Genomic DNA, 18,355 nt, shown 5'->3' on the forward strand with positions numbered 1-18,355 from the left:
TCCTTGTTTCTGAATTACGTCTGACGACACTGATGGTGTGCTGGGTTCAACTAGGACTTTTTGCTCAGTCTTTGAACCGAGACTTTTATTTTTCACACACGTATTTCCCGTAAGATCAGGTGTGGCCCCACCAGCCTTATTAGGCGGGGTCTTACAGTTGCTTAGGGCCCAATGGCTATATGGGTTTACCCGAGACTTTAAGCCTAGTTGAAAAATGCTCGCCCAAATTTCGGGGAGATTATTGGGATAAGAAGCTTATCAGCACACATCGCCGACGAGTGACGACGAGTTGCGTCGGCTTCTCCGGAGCAATCCCCAGACATCAAGGTTGTGTTGGGATTGCCACCTTCAGGGAATTTTTCCCACCGAGCTCTCGCCGCAATTCAGTGTGATTGAAATCGCTGGATACAATTTTTGTATTTTCAATCAGACGTGAAAGTCAACAAACTCCCGAGATGGAGAACAAGAACGTGTCTTTTTTTTTACCATTTAGGCGCTTTTGGCCAACAATTCCTTGAAACAGAGTACAAAAGTATGTTTCTTCGTTTTTATTTTCAGCTCTTCGGCCTACATGAGGCGCGCTTCCGGCCCTTGCACCGAATTCAGCTTTCTATCAATCCATCAGTTGTAGTAGTATTTTAGGCTTGCTGCGTTCCAAGATCGCGGCACCCGCTTCCCGTCCATGCTTTCCAGGTGATAAGCCCCCCCTTCCTAAAGCTTTCAAGATTCTGTAAGGCCCTTCCCAGATTGGGCTTAGCTTGTTTCTGGTGATCCCTGTTCGTTTTCTAAGCACTAAGTCCCCCTTCTGCATCTCTCTTGGTCGCACCTTCGTGTCATACTTGGCCGCAGCTAGCTGCTTCATCGCGGCCTCGTTGAGGCGGGCCTCGTCGTGTGTGTCTGACAACAAATCTGGCTCTACCGCCATGTTTGAAGAATTCTCGCCCTCGAACCTCGGCGCCGTTCGCCATGAACTATTGTCTATTTCTACGGGTAGCATGGCGTCCGCCCCATAAGTCATCCTGAACGGAGTTTACCCCCGTAGTTGAGTGTTGTGTTGTGTTATACGACCAAATTACAATCGGGAGCTCGTCCAACCAGGCCCCCTTTGCCTCCGACTCCGCCTGCCGGTTAGTTTGTGGATGTTCCACCGAAGAAAACCTCCTCTGAATGCCCATCTCTTCGCAGAACTCCCTGGTTTGATTACTCGTAAACAGCGTCCCATTATCCGAGACGATTGCTGTAACGCCCCGATTTCTCGAGTGTCACACAGTAACCAATCATGTGTACTTTCACAAAGAATTTTCGCCGTTCATTTAATTAATCTTCAATTAATGACAAAAACTCAATTATTGCGAAACTCTTGAAACTTTACGAACGAATTTGCGGAATAAATAAATCTTGCATTTCCGATTAAAAATAACCTTTAATTAAAATGAGGTAAAATAATCTCAAAACATAATTCCAAATCCGAGGGCTAAGCCCTATACCAAATACATCAGTGCTCAAAACGGAAATAAATAAGGTTCCAATAATAGAGAAAAATAAAAGTAAAATCCGATGTAGCTCTCATAGGACACTCCCACATGTGAAAATCTCGACTCTACTCCTCATCATCGCTAGAAATGTAGATGACCTCCGAAGTCTCGGTAACTCGACTCTTCCACGGATAAGCTGGTTCCCCCTCAGATCTCGAGAGCCATCCACACTGCCTCTTCTTAGGCGAACGTTCTTCACTCGCATCTAGAACAGGCTCCAATGCGGGCATATCTCCATAGTCATCAACTGGGCTAGCTTCCTTTGGCTCCAGTGGTGAAGACTCCACTGTATTCTTCTCCCCTATCAACGGTGACTCAGCTGTAGTGTCTTCCGAAGGATCTTCTTCTTCCTCGTCCTCCTAGGACTCGAGCGACTTCTCCACGGTAGTCTGATCAAATCTAGTAGGAGGGTGAGGCAACATGACTGCCCCATCTCCAAGGGTCTTCCTCTCTACGACTCTCCCATGTATGTCCCTTCCTATGAGCTCGCATCGCCGGCGTAGACTCTCCAGACTGCGGAACCGTCGGTCTCCCAGAGCCGGTCATCCTCAGGCTCACTCAGCACCATCTCCCAGATCACGATAGCTTCCACTGTCGTGGTGGTCACTATCTACCCCCCCCCCCCAAATAAACAAGTAACAAACAAGTAGGGTCAGGTCAAACAGCAAAAGCATATAATCATAATAAATAATCAACATTTATAAGGACTATTGTCTCTTTTAGGATTTCATCATTGGTTAGTCAGTTAGGCTAACGGATTCCTCACTTCGCACAACCCACCAAAACACCTTGGCCAATCTCGATCATCCGCAGATGAACAATCACAAGGAGACCCACACAGCCAACCCAAGTCACGTGGAGACCTACCCGGTCCATCCACGAATCACTCAGGGAGACCCACACAGTCAATCCCTATCCCATGCCTAAATCATGGTTATCACGTGGAGACCTAACCGGTCCATCCACCAAATCACACCCTCGCGTGCAAGCTCATCGTTCTCATGGCCCATAGTCTACCTGACCTATGTCCGTTTAATTTAAGGTTCACTTGCAAGCGAGTTAATTCTCTTTCTCTTATATTGAGGCTCTAAGTCAAGTCATCCTAGAGTCTTTTAATCTCCTCACAAAACTAAAAATATCAACACAACATTCACAGTGCACAAAAGGGAATTACAGCTAGGTGAGCGACCCTTTTTGTACAAATAACCAATTAAACAGTGTGAAGTCATTTAAGAATAGTCATATACATAAAATCATGCATATGATGTCACAACAGCACCACAAGGCAAGTACCAAGGCTCATGAAATCAAGCTTAACAGCATATAACTCACAGCATCTCCTAAACACATGTTCCTAAACAAAACTTCAAAACATTTTCGCAACTCAACATATTGACAGCAGAAACAACTTTCACAAAAACAGAGCCACAGAATGCATCTTTAAACCAAAAATCACGTATGATACCTTTTGCGAAAGCTATTTTAAATATCTACAACTCTCTAGTTAATCACTTGTTCATTTGAGTCCCATAATTAGGTGATATTAGGCCTTAAAGCTTACTGTCCGGAACAGGAAGAACAGAAGGTGTAACAGTTACTAAAAACGACCTCCAGACCACATTACTAAACCAAAAATTATGCTTTTTATTTTTCTGGAAAGCGATTTCGAAAATCTACAACTTTCATTTTAATCACGTTTTCCTTTGACGACCAGAAATAGGTGAAAATGGGCTCTGAAGTCCGCGGTCCAGTACAGGAGACTGGCAGCGAAACTTCCACCTCTAGTTTAAGTTATAAACCCTTTCAGCCCAAGGCTTTAAGCTATGTTCCAGCAATAAAAATCAAATCACATAGGTCTCATATCATAAAAGTACAGCAAGCAAACCTTCAACCCAAACCCTCATGCAAACCATCAAAAATCAAGATTTTTCACAACCAAACATAGCAACAAGTCCCTGACAAACTGCCCAAGTCCTAGGACTAGCCCTTACCTTGATTAAGAGTGATGAAATCAGAAGTAGGGTGATGAAGAAAGAATCAAAAGCTGCTGTCCAAGACCCTCTCTTCCTCCTCCTCCTCGCGGTCTCACTCTCTCTCGCGAACTCTCCCTCCTACGCGCAAGCTTCGAGCCGCGGTGATGGTGGCTAGGAGCGGCGGCCTCCTCCTTGTCTCTCTCGACTTCTCTCTCTTTTCTCTCTGTTTTCTCACGTGAAAGTTGTATGGGGTTTCTAATTCTGAATGGTGATGAAAAATAGAGTTTTCCCCCTATTTCCCCATGCAAAACCTGCGGCCACACACCCTAGTGGGCTAGGGTTTGATTTTCTTCTCTTCACTTAAGCCCAAGCCTAATCAACCTTGACCCATTAATCAGCTCTTAATCAGGTCTGAAATCAATTAAAAACCTAGCCCCATTTACGTAAAACACATGCTGAATCGGAATTAAAAGAAAAACAGCTCAATTAATTCGTTGGTACTGTACAGCCAGAACCACCGTCACTATAACGCGAATATCTCGAGCTACAGAGGTCGGAATGACCTGATTCCACTTCGAGAATTTTCTTAAATTAAAGGGATACAACTCTCATAAAGGACGTTTTCCCAAATGAGGTCGTTAAGTCCCTCTAAAAATTCACACAAGATGACAGCTAAAATCTGTCAAAACTCAAACTTAACCAAAATCTCATTTTATTCAATCCATCATCAAAGCATTACAAAAATAAGGTCTAGGGCCTTACAATTTCCATTGGTACTCCGAACCGGCACACGATTCTTTTCCAGTAAAAACTTATGATCTTGGCCGCCCTAATGCTTGCAAGGAGCTCAGCCTCCACCCATTTGGTGAAGTAATCCACCGCCACAAGGATGAACTTCATTGGTGACCTGGCGGTTGGGAAAGGTCCGACGAGGTCAACTCCCCACATGGCGAAGGGCCATGGGGAACTGATTGTGGCCAATTGCTCCGGCGGGGCTCTAGGCAGGTCTGCGAATACTTGACACTTTTCGCATTTCCTTACAAACTCCGCACAGCCCTTCCTTATCGTTAGCCAATAAAAACCCACCCTGAGGACTTTGCTCGCCAGTGACCTTCCTCCGATGTGGCTAGCGCAAACCCCCTCGTGAACCTCCGCCATAACAGCCCAGTATTTACTCGGCGGAAGACACCTCAGGAAGGGCGAGCTAAATCCTCGTCGAAAGAGTATCCCATCAAGTGACGTGTAGTGCTCCGCCTCCCTCCTTTGTGCCTTTGAGTACTTCACTACATTGCTTGGTTCCCCCGCCAGGATATCGATGATGGGGTCCATCCAAGTTTCCTGGCGATCAACCGAGGCCACCAACTCCCCTTCTATGCTGGGATTGGCGAGAGTCTCTTGAATCACACTTCGGTTGTTTCCAGGTTTTCGGGTGCTGACCAATTTCGCTAGGGCGTCCGCCCTTTGATTTTGTGCTCCTGGCACGAATTCAACCATAACCTCTTGCAAACGACCCATGAGCAGCCGTACGCGCTCCAGGTACTTTATCAAGGCTGGCTCTTTTATCTGGAACTCCCCATTGACTTGGTTTGCCAGTAACAATGAGTCCGTTCTGACCAGCAAACTGTCGATTTGCACCTCGATCGCCATCTTTAGACCTGCGATCAGAGCCTCATATTCTGCCTTGTTATTGCTGGCTTTGAACTGGAATCAGAGGGACTGCTCTAACACTAACTCCCCCGGCCCCTGTAGCGTGACTCCAGCCCCACTTCCGTTTTCGTTCGACGATCCATCAACAAACAATATCCATTGCGTACTCACTTTCTCACCTTCTTCCGGTGTTAACTCCACCACAAAATCAGCCAAAGTCTGTGCACCGACCTTCCCCCTTTTGTCATACTGCAAACCATACTCCGATAACTCCACCAACCACGCGACGAGTCTTCCTGACAAATCTGGCTTCTGCAACACCTGTCTCAAAGGAAGATCAGTTCTTATTTTTACCTGAAAGTTTTAAAAATAAGGTCTTAGGCGCCTGGCGGTGACAAGGACGAAGAGCGCCGCTTTCTCTATCTTCTGATACCTGATCTCCGCCCCTTGAAGTGTATGGCTTACAAAGTAGATTATTTTTTGCTCTCTGTTCACCTCCTGAAGGATCACCGAGCTGATTGTGTGGTCGCTGACAAAAAAATAGAAGTGCAAAGGAAGGCCTTGGACAGGCTTCGAAAGAACAGGTGGTGCCGACAACATCTCCTTGAGGCGGGTGAATGCTTCTTCGCATTCTGAACTCCACTTAAACGTCGCGTTCTTCTTAAGGCATTTGAAGAACGGGGCTGACTTGTCGCCCGAGTGAGGGAGAAATCGGGACAGGGCCGCGATTCGCCCAGTCAGTCCCTGCACCTCATTCACGCTGCTCGGGTTTTTCATCTCCTGGATTGCCTTACACTTATCTGGATTGATCTCAATTCCTCTTGACGTGATCATGAAGCCTAAGAACTTCCCACCCTATATACCGAAAGAACACTTTTCCGGATTAAGCCTCATGTTATGCTTTCGGATTCTACCAAAAGCCTCTTTCAAATCCTCATGGTGGTTCGACCCCAAAACTGATTTCACAATCATATCGTCAACGTATACCTCCATATTTCTTCCCACTTGGCCATCGAACACTTTATCCATCAACCGCTGGTACGTCGCCCCTGCATTCTTCAATCCGAAGGGCATGGTCTGATAACAGTAATTTACTCTTGCGGTCATGAAAGCTGTTTTGTCCTCGTTAGATGGATGCATCTTGATTTGGTGATATCCTGAATAAGCGTCCATTAAACTCAGAAGTTCATTCCCATAGGCTTCGTCTACTAGCTTCTATACTTGGCAATGGGTAGGAATCTTTTGAGCATGCCTTGTTCAGGTCTGTATAGTCCACACACATTCGCCATTTCCCGTTCGCCTTTTTCCCATTACCACATTTGCCAACCAGGTGGGGTACTTGATTTCTCGAATAAAGTCTGCTGCCAGTAACTTGTTTACCTCCTGTTGGATTTCTCTCTCCTTTTCATCGCCCATTCTCCGGCGAGTTTGGGTTACTGGCTTAACTCCCGGGTTTAATGCCAACCTATGGCAGATGAAGTTCGGGTCTATTCATGGCATGTCCTTATGACTCCAGGCGAAAAGATCCAGGTTCTCGCCCAATAACCTTGATAGCCTCTGCTCCTGGTCCTCACTCAGCCTGGTCCCTATCTTGAGCACCTTCTCGCCGAACTTCAACTCCTTCGTTTCTTCTATTGGCATGGGCCTATTAACGCGGCCCTCGCCCCTCGGGTCCAAGTTTTATTCTGGTGCTCCCACCTCGTTGCAACGGTGTCCTATCGAGGCATTCTTCTTCCCGTACCGATCCACCGCGTTACAGTAGCATTCCCTTGCGATCTTTTGGTCCACAACAACTCGTCCAATATGCGCGTTTGACAACGGGTATTTTACCGCCAGGTGGGCTGTTGAAATTACGGCACATAGACGGTTTAAGGTGTTTCTTCCAACTATCATGTTGTAGGATCCCTCTGATCCTAGGATTAAGTATTTCACTTTCAGCGTCCTAACGTTCTCTCGCTCGCCAAATGTGGTGTCAAGGTCAAGGACATCTCTTACCCACACCTGCTCGCCCGCGAACCCCACCAAGGTCCCCTCATAAGGAGTGAGGTCTTCCTCGATCAAACCAAGCCGATCAAACGCTTCGCCGTAAATGATGTCCGCCGAACTCCCTTGGTCCAGGAGCACTCGCTGCACATTGAGTTGATTAATACAGAGAGAGATCACGATCGGGTCATCTAAATGTAGCTTTATTCCAAGGAAATCAGCAGATGAAAATGTGATGTCCGGGTGTGGGAAACCAAAAGGAACCTCCATGACTGCATTCACCGCCCTGGCGTAGCGCTTCCGTGCTGCACTAGTGACTCCTCCACCACCGAACCCTCCGGCGATCGTGCCAACTTCCCTAGGTGTTGAAGACACATTACCCCATGCTTTTGCAAATTTCCCCGCCGTTATCAGCTTTTCCACCGCGCGTTGCAAAGCGTGGCATTCTTTGGTGGCGTGGCCAGAGGTCCGGTGATAAGCACACCATTCCGCTCTTAACCTTCCTTTCAGTAAAGGAAACTTTCGTTGCCGCAAGGATTCTCGGTAGCTTTTCGTGTATGAATCAGTAGGAGCTGGTGTTGCATCCGCTGCTCGGATCTCTGCATCCTGTCGCTCCAAGCGGTCAATGACATCGCAAATCAGCCATTGCCAACCGTCACCAACATTCAGTGCCTGAGGCGGAGGCTGCGTGCCTCCTGAAACTCTTGACAAGGAAGCCAAAGACCCTGCCTTCCCCCCGTGCTGCCTCATGTTCGTGCGGTGTCGCTGCGGATTGCTTATACGCTCCAAACCTCCTCCATGTGACCGACGATGCTCCTCCATTGAGCTTTGCTAGTGAACCGAAGAACGCGAACGGAAAATCCTGAAAACTGAAGAAAATCGCACAGAAAATCGAGCTTCACTCAACTGAATCACGATCCACGTAGTCCAGGAATCGAAATCTACCATTCCCCACAGACGGCGCCAAATGTTCTATCCAATAACATACAATAGGGGTACAGTACCCAAAGTGTGAGGAAAGTGATGTGAATGCTTAGAGAGAGAGGTTCTAACCGCTAGAGAGAGTCCCTTACAATTGGTAACCGTCCTCTATTTATAGGTGTGGAGTTGGGCTTGGCACCTCTAATGTACCTTAATGGGCCAGTTGGGCCTCGGGGAGGGAGGCCCAAGTCTCAGGGGCGTTCCTCGCCTGAGGCCAGCGCTCCTGTGGGGTCTCGCCCAGTCCAAAGATGAAATTGAAGAGACCCATTAGAGGAAAAACCAGAAGAAAGAGAGTGTGGGTGTGTTTGTCATACCTAGGAGCTGAAACCCAGCAAAGGGGGACGATAAAAAGCGCAGGTTGCAGAATGAGCAAAACCAGAGAGCTGAGAGACGAAACAGTTCCTCAAGAGCTTCGGCGAGGGAAAGGTTAGACGAATCGCCACGGCAGCTTCAGCGGCGACTATGTAGTTAATGCTTACAAAACAAACACAAACATATGTGAATCATGGATTACCAAAGAGAAAGGAAAGAAACACACAACAGTCACCGTGTTTGAATCCTATTCTTCTCAAGTCCCACACTGCTCCAAATTTTTTTTGTTGAGAAATTCCCGTGCCTCCGCCACTGGTGGTATTTATAGCACCATGAAGCCCTATAAGCCTTTCCATACGGCTAGATTGGGCATAGATGCACACAACTGTATAATCACCACCGAGTAGTACAGTATAGAGTATAGATGCAGAACTTATCTAAGGCAACTGACAGCTGGAATTTGTAGGTTGGAGGTACATCCGCAGTATGGCGAAGGCAGGAAATAGGCAGATAAAGGCAGTGATGAAGGGAAGATGATGATGCATACAACGGGAACAACAAAGAGTACGACATAGATTATGAGGGAAAAGAGGTAGGTCATAGGTAATAGGGAGAGTACTTACTGGGGAAGATGATGATGATGATGATTACAGAGGGAACAACCCAGAGTACGAAAAAACTAAAAGGTAGAACAGAAGTGGGTAATAGGAAACCAAGTACGAAGGAGCCTAGCTGCAAGCTATGCAACTGAGATTAGGTCCTCAGATCATCTCAATATCAATTACCTACTACCTATTACCTAAACATCTCATGATTTCATCGGCCCAGCCCAAACTTACCCCTTTCAAACAAAAACGTTGGCCATGAACAGTGAATTCAATCCTTCAATTGTAGGATAGAAGATATATATATATATATATATATATATATATATATATATATATATATATATATATATATATAAAAGCATAAAGATATATTAAGCAATAGTTTTGGGAATAAAGCTCAAAAGAGCACAGGGCAAAAATAGATGATTAGTTTGATAAAAAAAAGCTAATCACCTAACATTGAAACGTCAACCTCAAAAAACCTGAGATAAAAACGCCCAACAAAAACCCCGATTAGAAATATACGCAGTAGATATATCTCTCTTGTGTTATGGAATAAATATCGAGAATATTTTATTGAAGGTGGCACTAAAGCTTTATGGTTCAAATTTCTTTTGGTGTCTAATTCTACACTTAAGCCACATTCTGTCACATTGCATATTGTTCGATGAACCAGTATTGACTGATGCATAGGTTGAATACGAATGCGTCAGAGAAGAATGATTCATATATAAAGGCTAACTATCAGTCTATCATCTTGTTTTGTTGTTATTAAAGTCGATTGATCGAACTCAGACTAATGCTACACTTTCAATGGGTTATATGAGTTAGTTCATAATGTAATGACATTATATGACTGGTTAGCTAGGATCTCACGGGCGGGGAGGAAGTGGATATTCCGACCTCATAGAAATGATGAAGAGGGGTAGAGGTCGATGAAAGAGGAGTAAAAATAAATCCAAGCAAAAGAGGGGAGTTGGGCCCGAGGAGGTGAACAGGGTGAGAGAATCGTGTCGTGATGGGTATGAAGGTAAGTCTATGACGGATCTTGAAGCCACTTCCTCGGAGGATGTCATATCTACCACTTTCATATCTGCCACGGCGCGTTGCGTTTGGATGGTGGGTAAAATGTTAGGTTTGCATCCTAGGGGCTTAGAGCAACTGATGCTTAGGAGTTTAAAGGCTCACATAAGACGGGATCATCCTCGTTTGATTTGAGGCTGGGTAGGTGTTTCTTTTTTTGTTTGGCGGGTTGTGTTTGTTTGTACAAATTCCTATTTTCAACAATAACAAAGTTTTGCAAAAAAAATTCTAAATGAAGAAACTTCGTTGTATCACTTGGTAAAAAATCTAGCAAACTAACTTCTAAACCGAATTAATTCTAACTAGCTTTATTTTAAAAAAATTGGTTAATTTTTGTGTTGAAGGGAATTAATTCCAAGCCTCTAGATTTTTTTAAAGTATATATCTTAAGAACTATGATTTTTTTGATACATCGGAAAATGACAACGAAGAAAAGAGAAACTAAGAAAAAACACCAAGGGAATCCTTCAAGAGAAGGAGCCCTAATCCAGGAGGAGGGACCTCAACCACATGGAAACAAGAAGAGGGAAGACATGACCCTGCTTTGCAAGCTAGTCGGCAACCATATTTTCCTCACGAGCTACCCAACCAAGCTCAACACGCCAGTTCTTCATCAAGAGCACACGAATATCGTTCAGGATCTGGCCATGAACATGCATATCCAAATTACCTCCATGTTTAACTGCATTAACTACTTCCAAACTATCTGATTCACAAATGAGGTTATGAAATCCTCTCTCCCAAGCCAATCGCAACCTGTCACGAAGAGCTAAGGCTTCCGCATTGAAGGGGCTGCCATTCTCAACTCGGGACAGAAACCCACTGATCCAATCACCGACTGTGTGACGAAAAACACCACCACCTTCCATAGATTTCATGTCCTCCCGATAGCTACCATCGACATTAAGCTTCATAATGCCTGCGGAAGGTTTCCTCCAACCCATGCTCATCCTGTTCTGCATATCATCGAAATCTGCAGGTTCCTTAGCGCGGAGGAAGACGTCATGTTCTTGACATATTTTCCGCCAAGCAACATCCTCGGTCCAAGGTGTCGTATCCAGAATTGTGTTGCATGGCCACTTGCAAATGCCCCATAGGCCAACTAGAAATTGATGGGCATTGGAGCCCCAACCATGACTAGCAATCCAAGCCGACATACCTAGGGACCCAAAACCCGGCCAAGCCTATGTACCCATCTTGTTCCAGATAGCACGAGAGGGAGGGCAGTCCCTTAACGCGTGCATACCATCCTCACACAACGCAACACACCTCGAGCAAGTTTCCGCTACGGCCATGTGACACTTAAAACAATTCATGTTCACAAGGAGAGCCTCATGAAGACAAAGCCACACAAACATCCTAACTTTCTCCAGCATTGAAAGTTTCCAAACCCAAGACCAGTTGTGATCAGAGACAGTAGGTTGGTGCTGGAGGCGGAGCCAGGAGTAAGCCTCATGCACTGTATAATTCCCGGAGTCGCTGCCATTCCAAGTCCACCCATCACTTCCAGTAGGAGCAAGCCGCAGCGTAACAGGCTCAAACATGGTAGCTATCGGAGCTGGTAGCATCGTATAGGTCTTGCCAATGTCCCAATGGTTATGCACGACAAGATCCTGTAAGCACATGTTCGTATCTGAGATATGCACGAAAGGTAAGTGTTCTGCCAAATTTCCTTGGCCAGTCCAATCATTGTACCATACTGAAGTTAACCTATTTCCCAATCTAAACTTGAAACCTGCACGGAGCTCATCACGTGCTAGCAAGACCCCTTTCCAAACAGCAGAAGCGTTAGGCCGCCAAGGAGAACTCAGGATGGAGCGACCATGGAGGTATTTATGACTAAGAACTTGTCAAGTAACGTTGCATTATGATCTGTCATGTCCCTTACACCAAGACCACCATCTTCTTTAGCTCTAGTAACGGTGTTCCATTTCACGACATGCCACCCACGGTGCCCATTGCCTTTGGACCAGATGAATCTCCTCATGGTGCGATCAATGGAACTCACAATACTCCTAGGCAACCAAAACACTTGCATAATATAAGTGGGAATGGACGCAATCACCGATTTTGCTAGGCACATTCTCCTCGCAAGATTGAGGAGATTTGTTTTCCAAGATGCTAGCTTCCTGTCAATGCTCTCCATCAGGTTGTGGAATCGACCCCTAGTGATCCTCCCTCCTGATAAGGGAAACCCCAAGTACTTCCCGAGATCACGAACAAAAGGAATAGGAGCAATACTGCGGATCTCATCCCTGACATTCGCCTGAAGTCCCTTTGAGGAAATAGCTTTGGACTTTTCAAATGTTAACTTTCAAACCTTAGCAGGCACAAAAGGCTCTCAAAGTGTCTGCCACTAATTGAGCTTGGGAAGTGGAAGCCTAGTAGAAGAGGAGCACATCATCGACAAAGAACAAGTGAGAGATGGGGTGGCCCTGAGGTGATATTCTGAGGGGTTTCCAAATGCCGGAATCCACTAATCTGTGGATCTTGATCAATGGACAGACGCTCCATACAGAGAATAAATAGATATGGAGACAACGGATCCCCTTGTCGGAGACCTCGCCCAGGATGGAACTCGGGGAGCCGGGTTCCATTCCAAAGAATCGAAAGAGAAGAGCCACGAACACAACACATAATTAAAGAGACCATGCGACTCGGAAATCCAAATCAGCCAAGGGTTTCCTCCAAGAAATCCCAAGAGACACTATCATATGCCTTCTCAAGATCAAATTTTTACAACCCAAATTCCCCCAAATATAAATAGGAATAAAAAAAGAGAAACTAGAGATATTTTTTTGGTACATCGAAAAGATAAATTGCACACTCCTGAAATCGATCCCTGAACCTCCCCTGCCCAACTCATATGTCCTCCAGCTCCTGCACTTAAAGCTATCCTACGGGGACAGAAATTAGAGAAATAATTATGAGTCATGTGATAAAAAATAAGATAGAAATAAAAAGAAAAAAGTGAGTGAAAATTAGATAAAAGAAAAAATATGCTAAAATTCACACATACCTAGAGAGATAGAGATAAAAGAGAAGGAAACGAGAAGTATATAACTGATGTATTAGAAAAAAAAAAAAGATAGGAAATAATAATTGGTGTTTGTTGTGGTAGTTTGAGTCAATTCAAGGCGTGGTACCCAAAATGAGTTAAATTAGTAGTAAAAATTTATATATCCGTTAAAAGTTTGATTTTATTATATTATAGTAATGTAGTATTCTATGGTTAGAGACGTGAAATTTATTTGTGTTTTTTAACCTTTGTTCTTCCGCTAAATATGGTCATTTGACGCGCATCGCCACCACCATCGTTCGTCTTCATTACTAGTCTATTTTGCATTAAAAAATAAATTTTATGGAATGAAGTTAATTGAAAAGTAAAATAAAATTTGAAAATGTAAAATTTATGTTGAACAATATAGTAATAATCTATTAAATAACATAATGTGGGTATCACACCCAAAAAAAAATTATGAATACCAAAGAATTCGCCAATAATAATGGAGTCACCGGAGAATAGAAGAGAAATTGTGTGTGAAAGTATAGAAGTTATTCATCAAATCTTACATATCTTCTCCCATATGTTCTCTCTCTTCTTCCTAGGTGTTAAAGTTATAGTTGCTTTAACATTATGTGAATATTGATAAAGTCATGGGTCCGGTAACTATACTCTAAAGTCTTTTGATGTAGAATTCCCTTTTTATGCATGTAAAATGTGTGTATTCATGAATATTCCTTGGTTCATCTCCCTTTCTCTTCTGCTCAACACAAACGAATATTTTGTACAAGATCATAGAGGTCCATCAAGCTCTATATTGTGGGAAGATTGGAAAGCATATACTGAAACTATAGAGGAGCAAAAAAATGAAGGGATTATTTTGAAGAAAGAACAAAACAAACTTGACAAATAATCTTGGCTATCTAGTAGTTTCTATAGACAATATTGCACTCCTACCAATGGAGGACAAGGTGTATGAGGATGAAGACATGTCTCCTAAGAAACTTGAGCTCGTTCTGCTGCTCAGAGAATCATCATAGTGTCTCCAATCAAAATCAGGTAGAGGGTCATCAAAATTTAGGTACCTAGTCACTTGTTTCATGGTTGGCCTATAACTTGCTCCTTGTTGAGTGCAAAGGAGACCCAATTTCAGAACCAACTCCACTTCTTCCTCATCATAAACTGAATCCAGGTTAGGATCAACCACTTTAAGAATCTGACCAAGTTGGAGATTTTCAATAACCCAATCCACCAAGAAAAACTGACCTGAGCCCACTGGTCTTTTCCCAGCAACAACTTCAAGTAGCAGAACCCCAAATGCATACACATCAGAGCTTGTAGAAGCTTTTGCAGTCCTAGTTAACTCTGGTGCCATGTACCCAATTGTGCCAACCACACTTGTTGTGTGTGACACTTGATCATGATCACAAAGCCTCGCTAGCCCGAAATCACCTAAACGAGCATTCAATTCCTCATCAATTAGAATGTTACTAGATTTCACATCTCTATGAATCACCACTTTCTCCCACTCTTCATGAAGATATAATAAACCAGCAGCTACCCCTTTGAGAATTTTAAACCTCTGATCCCAATCCAAAGCAAGATTTTCATTGTATAGAAGTGAATCAAGACTCCCATTTGGAATGTAATCATAGATTAGGATTAGATCATTCTTGTTCTTACACCACCCTTGAAGATTGACCAAATTCTTGTGCCTCAATCTTCCTAAGCTTTCAATCTCAGCTGCAAATTCCCTCATTCCTTGCATTGGGTTGCTCATGATTCTTTTAACAGCAACCTCATTTCCTGTGCTAGGCAACACACCTTTGTAAACAGAACCAAACCCTCCAACTCCAATTAGCAGGCTCTCTTTGAAACCATTGGTTGCAATGAGAAGATCTTTATATCTGAATCTGTGAGGACACTCCATCTCCCAGTCCTCAAGAGTTTCAAATTGCGTGTATCTCTTGTAAAGTGTTAGTAAACATAAAACACACAACAAGGTAAATGTCAAAGCAGAGATTAAGCCAATTGCAACCTTGGCCCAAGGAAATGAGGATGGATCTTTCTCCTTGCTTGGTGGATTTGGAAGCTGTGAAATGTTGAGTTGAGGAGCAGCTCCATTCAATGAAAAACTCCATCCCAAAATAAAATGAGAACTTGCTTTTCTCTGTCCTGTTGAAGCTGAGAAACCAACAAACATGTCTTCCTTCATGATAGACTTAAGATCAACGACTTTAGATATAAGAGGTTTGCTTGGTTTTGGTACTAAAAAAGGGGCTACTGTTACATTCAAAATTTGTGTCTCACCATCATATTCTATCCAAGCAGAAACAGCATCAGCTTTCTCCATGTTGAAATCTTCCTTCCTTGCATCAGTGCCTTCTGCATAGTAAGCCACAGGCTCAGAGATAATTGAGGACATGCTGTTCAAATTCACTCCAACATGGTTCCCTTCAGTGTCTGATGAGTCTTTGTAACCATTCACTGTGTCAAATTCAACAGCAAAGATGTGGTTTGAGGTATTGTTATCATTGGATAAGTTGAAGAGGCCAAGGAAATGGTCCGCGGAAGCTCCGGGAAGTTGCGGCGAGGGAGCTATGGCGAAGGTGAGGCCAAAGCCGCCAGGGGAAGAACCTGGTGGGGGTACAATTGAGAAGACAAAGCATGTGCTGAAGGAAGAAACATTTGATTGAAGTGAATTGTTTGTTTTGTCAAACATTTGAATTGGTTTGTTGTAGAATGCATGGCCTATAGTATTGTGTGTTCGAGTGGTGAGCTCAAGTGTACCTTGGGGTTTGACAATTTTGGAAGCTCCACCAAGGGTGAGGTTGCTAATTTCATTGTTATTGAATCCAGTGAATTGAAACTCAAAAGCATGGGTAGCAACTAGGAAAATGGGAAAGAAGAGGAAGTCATAAGAAGCCATGACAATTGGGCACTTGGGAAGAATTATCCAGTGCCAAAAAAATATATGACTACACTTATAGTTATAGGAAGTGAATTGTGAGGAGTTAAGGCCTGACTTTGTCAAAGTCAATAAAAAAATGATGAAAATTTATCAAATGCAAATAACTGGTAATTCTATGAATCAAAAGAAGGGAAATACAGCCACAGAACAAAGTGTCACTATTGTGTTTTGTAATGTCGATGCAAGTTGTTTGAGATGTAATGGAAGAGTCAATTTTTCCGGGATGGAAACGGGTTTGAATTTTCTTTGGTTCTAGGCTTAAACGTGTCCAGTGAAAGAGTGTTGAAGCTCTCAAAGTCATCGTTTGGAGATAATCATGTATCGCAAATGAGACCGCAAGCTGCTGATTAATTGTATATACTAGATTTTGTGGTTGGTTTGCGATAATGCTTACTTAGTATCATCAATGATACTCACACATACAAATAGTGCAAACATTTATTAAAGGTGCTTGCTCTGGTGTCCAAAAATTCAGGTGAGTGTATCATACAGGACATGTACCAATTAAATGAATACACTTAATAAATGAGTGATGACCTGATCCCATTTTTAATTTGGACCCCTTCTTTTCAGCATTTACTTAATAACCCCACTTTTATTGAACTAACTCAATAAGACCCAACTTTTATTTCAAACACGTGATTCAAATGTTCTTCAGGTTTTTCATCTTCTTCAAGCACCCATTATCAAAACCGACACACTCAATCTCTTCCATTTCCAGTTTCTCAATCTCACCCAAAACGAAACCCAAAAACCTTTCAAACCCAGAAACACTTGAACAAAAACCCACTTAAACCCAAAAGCCCTCACCCAAACAGATCTCACTACCCTAAACCCTAGAAACTCACTCTTTGTTATTTCATGTAATATGTTTCTTGATTTTCTCTTTAGAGTCGGTTCTTTTCATATTCTGTTATTCTTTTTTTGGAATTCCCTGTAATTTTTTTGTTGTTGATGATTTTAGCTTTGCTCCCAGGATTTCTATCGGCTTTTGTCATTCGTTCTTAGTTGGATTGTGTTTGTGTTGTTGTGATTCATCCTATAGGTTATATATAGCAATTTCCTGCACTTTGTAAGTTTTCAGTTTGATACTGGATGATATTGGACGTTATTGGCGATTTTTTATTTGAGATTTGAATTGAGTATTTTATGCCCTTTTTGGCATAATTTCCCATTTTAAATCAATCATCTTCTCTTCTGAGAAAAACTGAATCATCTTCAGCAGTGTGACAACCAAGATTTCATTTGGGTTTTGTTGCATGTGCCAGTGATTTCATAAGAGGACTGAAATGATAATAAAAGTAATACTACATGGCTGATTTAGAATTATAATAAGTTTGTGACCTTAATTATTGAACAAAAGAATATTTACAGATGTAAATATGTAATTGGTACATGTCATTTTTGTACCATACCCATAAAAAAATTTCTGTACCACAGAAATTGCCCTTCATTAAATATCTCATTTTTCTATCTTCTATAATCGTATATTTCATCTATTACTTCTTTCTAGGCTTTTTTTCTCACTATAAATGGCTAATAGATATATACATTATGCGGATCTGCACATATCATTTTTCCCTTTTAGATATGTTTTTGTTTCTAGCTGCTTGCTTTGGAGTATTTTATAATTGAATCATATATCACACTTTTTATTAACAAAAGAAATCTTGAATTTCCTCAAACAAGGAGATAAGATGTGCTCAAAATTGAATGAAGTTTGATTCACACATTTAAAACACCTATACATTCTCAAATAACCACTTATACCAAAAGTTTAAGTTGTTGGGTAAGGGTCACATTAAGGCCCCTCACGCAAGAGCTCTTTGGGCTTGAAGCGTGGATAAATGCAAAGGCTCACTTACCATGTGCTTAATTAAATTCCACTTTTTAATTAGAAAATGAGGGAAGCAAGGATCGAACTCTAGACCTCTCGGCCATAGAGGCTCTGATACCATGTCAAATAACCACTTATACCCAAAGCTTAAGCTTTTGGGTAAGGGTCACATTAATGGTTTTATATTATATTCTAACATACATGATGGAAATAGGAATGAATGTAAGATAAAATGAGGGACGTAATGTGGTAGTTAATTAGGAAAAGAAGAAAATAAACAATGAATAAATCTTAAACAATACATTGAAAAAGGGAAATATTACGACGATGTCTTTGGTGGAGCAGTGTGATTAGTGACACACCGTATGTCACTTAAAAAATATAAAAATTAACCTAGGACAACAGGTCAGTTACCGGGTAT

At 42.8% G+C, this 18,355-nt stretch overlaps 1 protein-coding gene across 1 annotated transcript; it reads right to left on the reverse strand.

Moving 5' to 3' along the window:
* Positions 1-13,807: 13,807 nt before the first annotated feature.
* Positions 13,808-16,210, reverse strand: LOC130749818 (lectin-domain containing receptor kinase VI.3-like). The gene has a single exon (XM_057603186.1). It carries the CDS (start codon positions 16,053-16,055, stop codon positions 14,046-14,048), a length of 2,010 nt encoding a protein of 669 aa, XP_057459169.1. The 5' UTR covers positions 16,056-16,210; the 3' UTR covers positions 13,808-14,045.
* Between the last annotated feature and the right edge of the window lie 2,145 nt (positions 16,211-18,355).

Source organism: Lotus japonicus, chromosome 3, assembly GCF_012489685.1.
Source record: "Lotus japonicus ecotype B-129 chromosome 3, LjGifu_v1.2".
In the NCBI taxonomy this organism is placed as follows: domain Eukaryota; kingdom Viridiplantae; phylum Streptophyta; class Magnoliopsida; order Fabales; family Fabaceae; genus Lotus; species Lotus japonicus.